The 3,366-nt window shown below is 34.8% G+C and overlaps 1 protein-coding gene across 1 annotated transcript; it reads left to right on the top strand.

The window, feature by feature from the left end:
- Positions 1 to 263: 263 nt before the first annotated feature.
- Positions 264 to 2,298, top strand: LOC111055171 (galactose mutarotase). The gene has a single exon (XM_022342336.2). The coding sequence runs from the start codon at positions 651 to 653 to the stop codon at positions 2,250 to 2,252; it is 1,602 nt and encodes a 533-aa protein (XP_022198028.2). The 5' UTR covers positions 264 to 650; the 3' UTR covers positions 2,253 to 2,298.
- The last annotated feature ends 1,068 nt before the right edge of the window (positions 2,299 to 3,366 follow it).

The following is a 3,366-nucleotide window of genomic DNA, read 5'->3' as shown; positions in this document are numbered from 1 at the left end:
TCTTTTGTGAAAATGAAATTAGAATAAGCATATTATTTTGAACTAGAGCATTTGAAAAAGGGAGAAAAGGTACCTGAATTTTCGTTCTGTTGCCTGAAAAGTATACAAAGTCTACAATGGAATAAGCTGAGAATTAAAATGTACAGTCTTCAGAGATTCACGTCAGAAAACTTTGGACTTTGAAAAATCTTAAAATTACATAATAATCTCAAAAGGTTTTTACATAATAGGCCTACACAATATTTTTTGAATACTACAGTCAGATTATTAAAAAATACTCATAAACTGAGTAATTTGTTTTTATTCAAATAATAAGAGGAGAGGTGAGAGGGTTTTTATTTTATTTTTACCAGTCAAATTTAATTTTTCTATCTGTTCAAGTTTCTATCTGTTTCTAGACTTGAAAAAAATATATGAATGATAATCAAATTTCCAGACAACTCAATCACCTGTTTGGATTCTAAATTAGATCATGTTTTTTAACAACTAGGAAAATAACTATTTTTCATCAATACTTGATGGATAGGTAAATTCTAGTGAAACAAATCAGATAAAAAATATTTCATCAATTTTTGATCACTAATTTATTACTAATAAGTTTTCATTTAGTAAAATTTCAAGTACATTACCACATTGGAATAATAATTAAAATGACAAACAAAATGGAGGAAGAAAATGAGTATGTGATTAAAAACATGTCCTATGGTAGCACTGGTGCTTTGAATGGCATTGACGAGATACGAAGAGAGAGTGATGGAATAGATGGTGAAAAAATAGACACCGTTACACCAGAGATGGATGCAAATGAGAAACCAGTTCTGAAGAGAGAAGTAATTAAAGATGGGTTTGGGACAATTTCTGTGACTGATGGAGAAACAACACATGAAACTATAATCCATCGCTTCACTCTGACCAACCGGCGCGGGGTGTGTGTGCAAGTGATCACATACGGTGCGACCATCACTTCAATCATGGTGCCTGATAGAAAAGGAAACTTCGATGATATTGTGCTCGGTTACGAGAACATTGAAGGATACAGAGATGCCAGCAATCCCTACTTTGGAGCCACAATGGGCAGAGTGACAGGGATAATAGAAGATGCTGCTTTCAAGGTAGCTGCAGAAGAATTCGATTTGTCACTCAACTTCATTGGAGGCCACCACGTCAATGGAGGTTTCAAAGGCTTTGACAAAGCCATATGGAATGCCCACATCCAAAATAATAAAAAGTTGATTCTCAGCTACATGAGTAAGGATAGCGAAGAAGGATTTCCAGGAGATTTAATCGTGAATCGAAGTTTCGAACTGACATCAAGAAATGAGCTGATCATAGTCACCACAGCGACATGCACTAAGCCCACTTTGATCGATGTGAGTACTCATGTGGATTGGAACTTAGCATCGAATTTAGCAGGCGCTAAAGAAATTTACAATCACTATCTGATGATCAATGCAGACCGTTATGCTCAGAAAGACACAAATTACATGACAACAGGGAAACTGAAAAAAGTCACCGGCACTGTATTTGATTTGCGGATCCCCCGTCTTCTTGGCAGGTTGATACACAAAGTACCCGGTGGCGGATATGATAATTATCTAAGTCTGACCAACAGCGATTGTAAAAGCGTGTCTTTTGCAGCACGACTCACACATGCTGGGTCTGGCAGGTACCTCGAGGTCCTAACTGATCAACCAGGTCTAACAATCTACACCGGCAACAAACTGTACGCTAAAGAATGCTATACTATTGGTCATCCGGAATCTTTCTGGAGCTTCAAACCAATCCTACCCAGTGACCATGAAGTGAAGGTTCCAGAAAATCTAGATGAAGTAGAGAATCTTCGAAACAGTCAACAATCTGATTTTGGAGGTGACCATCAAGATGTAGAGAATAAAGTTGAGAAAGTTGAGGAGAGAAACACAGTTGAATCTCTGGAAAATAAAAAATCTCTAGTAGAAGACATAAAAGAGGACATTGACAAAGAGATCGGTGATAGCAATGAAGCTCCAACTGAAGAGAACGATACAGCGGAAATTAAAGAGCAGACTCCTCCAATGAAAGGTAAAATGGGTGTCATCTATGAAAGACATGGAGGTATTCGACTTGTACCTCACAGCTGTGCAGCGATATACTTGAAAAAGGGAAAACAAGATAGGCTCATACTAGAACCAGGAAAGGAATACACAAGTACAACAATTTTTAAATTTGGCGTTGTGTCTGAGAAAAAACCTATTTTGACTGAAATTGTGTGAGAAATTTTGAAATTGAATAAAATTATGAAACATTCTATGATTTCAATTCGAATTATAATTTATTTGAAATGTACAATTTGAATTCGCATAGTTGGTTATTGCCTGAAATTGACTAAGTATTTTTGTTCGGTTGCACCAAGCAAGACCCTTTTAATTCAAAATAATTTATAAGAATGATATCAAGCTTATTCAACCATAGGCTTGGTACAACCAAATCTAAATTGATTGAAAAATAATTACGAAAAATTAAAAATTATCATTTACAAAAATTGATAGAAAAGTAACAAGTTGAGGTGAATCAATTGGATTATGAATGTTGAATATGTACAACTGGGATAAAAGGAAGAAATTAATCGCACTGAGGCTTCTTCAAGCTGGAAAGATTTCGGTCCGTTCATAAATTTTTCAACAGAAAAATAGAATGACTTGAATTTATTACTTTAAACCGCAAAGGAAAAATTGAATGATATATAGCAAAATGCATGATAATAGCATCTTACTACTGGATAGAAATGCATTATTGATAAAATATTCCCTGGTGAGGTATAAAAGGCCTATCGCCAGATAAGTTAATATACAATACATTATAAATTAGGTCCAATTCACAAACAAGTGACGTGGCGCTGGCGTGGCACTGACTTTTTGCCACTTCCACGCCACTCTTATATAAACAGATGATCCAATGTAAACAGAAGTGGCGTTTCGCCACGCCACTCATGTTTACTACATTGAACCATAGTATGTTTATAATATGGAGTTGGAAAAGTCAGCACTACGCCACAGCCACGTCCGTGCCTTGCCACTTCTATATGTATTGGTCATTAGAAACCAGGCGGAGTCCCCTACTTTAAGTGATATCGGAAAAATGAAAGATTCCATTAAAACAATATATAAAATTTATTTTGAAAACAACAATTTATTTAGAAGTAGAGATGAAACTCTTAAAAAGTGTATAAATTTCATAAAAAATATAACAATATTGTAGACGAAACTAATTATGAGTAACATAAGCAGTCTTTGACAATTTCTATGCAACATAGGCATATAAATAGTACTGATGACATTTAAAAAAAATTATCACCGCAATGAAATTAAAAAAGGAGGAATTTAAATA

This window comes from Nilaparvata lugens, chromosome 3 (assembly GCF_014356525.2).
Source record: "Nilaparvata lugens isolate BPH chromosome 3, ASM1435652v1, whole genome shotgun sequence".
NCBI lineage: Eukaryota > Metazoa > Arthropoda > Insecta > Hemiptera > Delphacidae > Nilaparvata > Nilaparvata lugens.
This window is presented reverse-complemented; position numbering and strand designations above follow the sequence as displayed.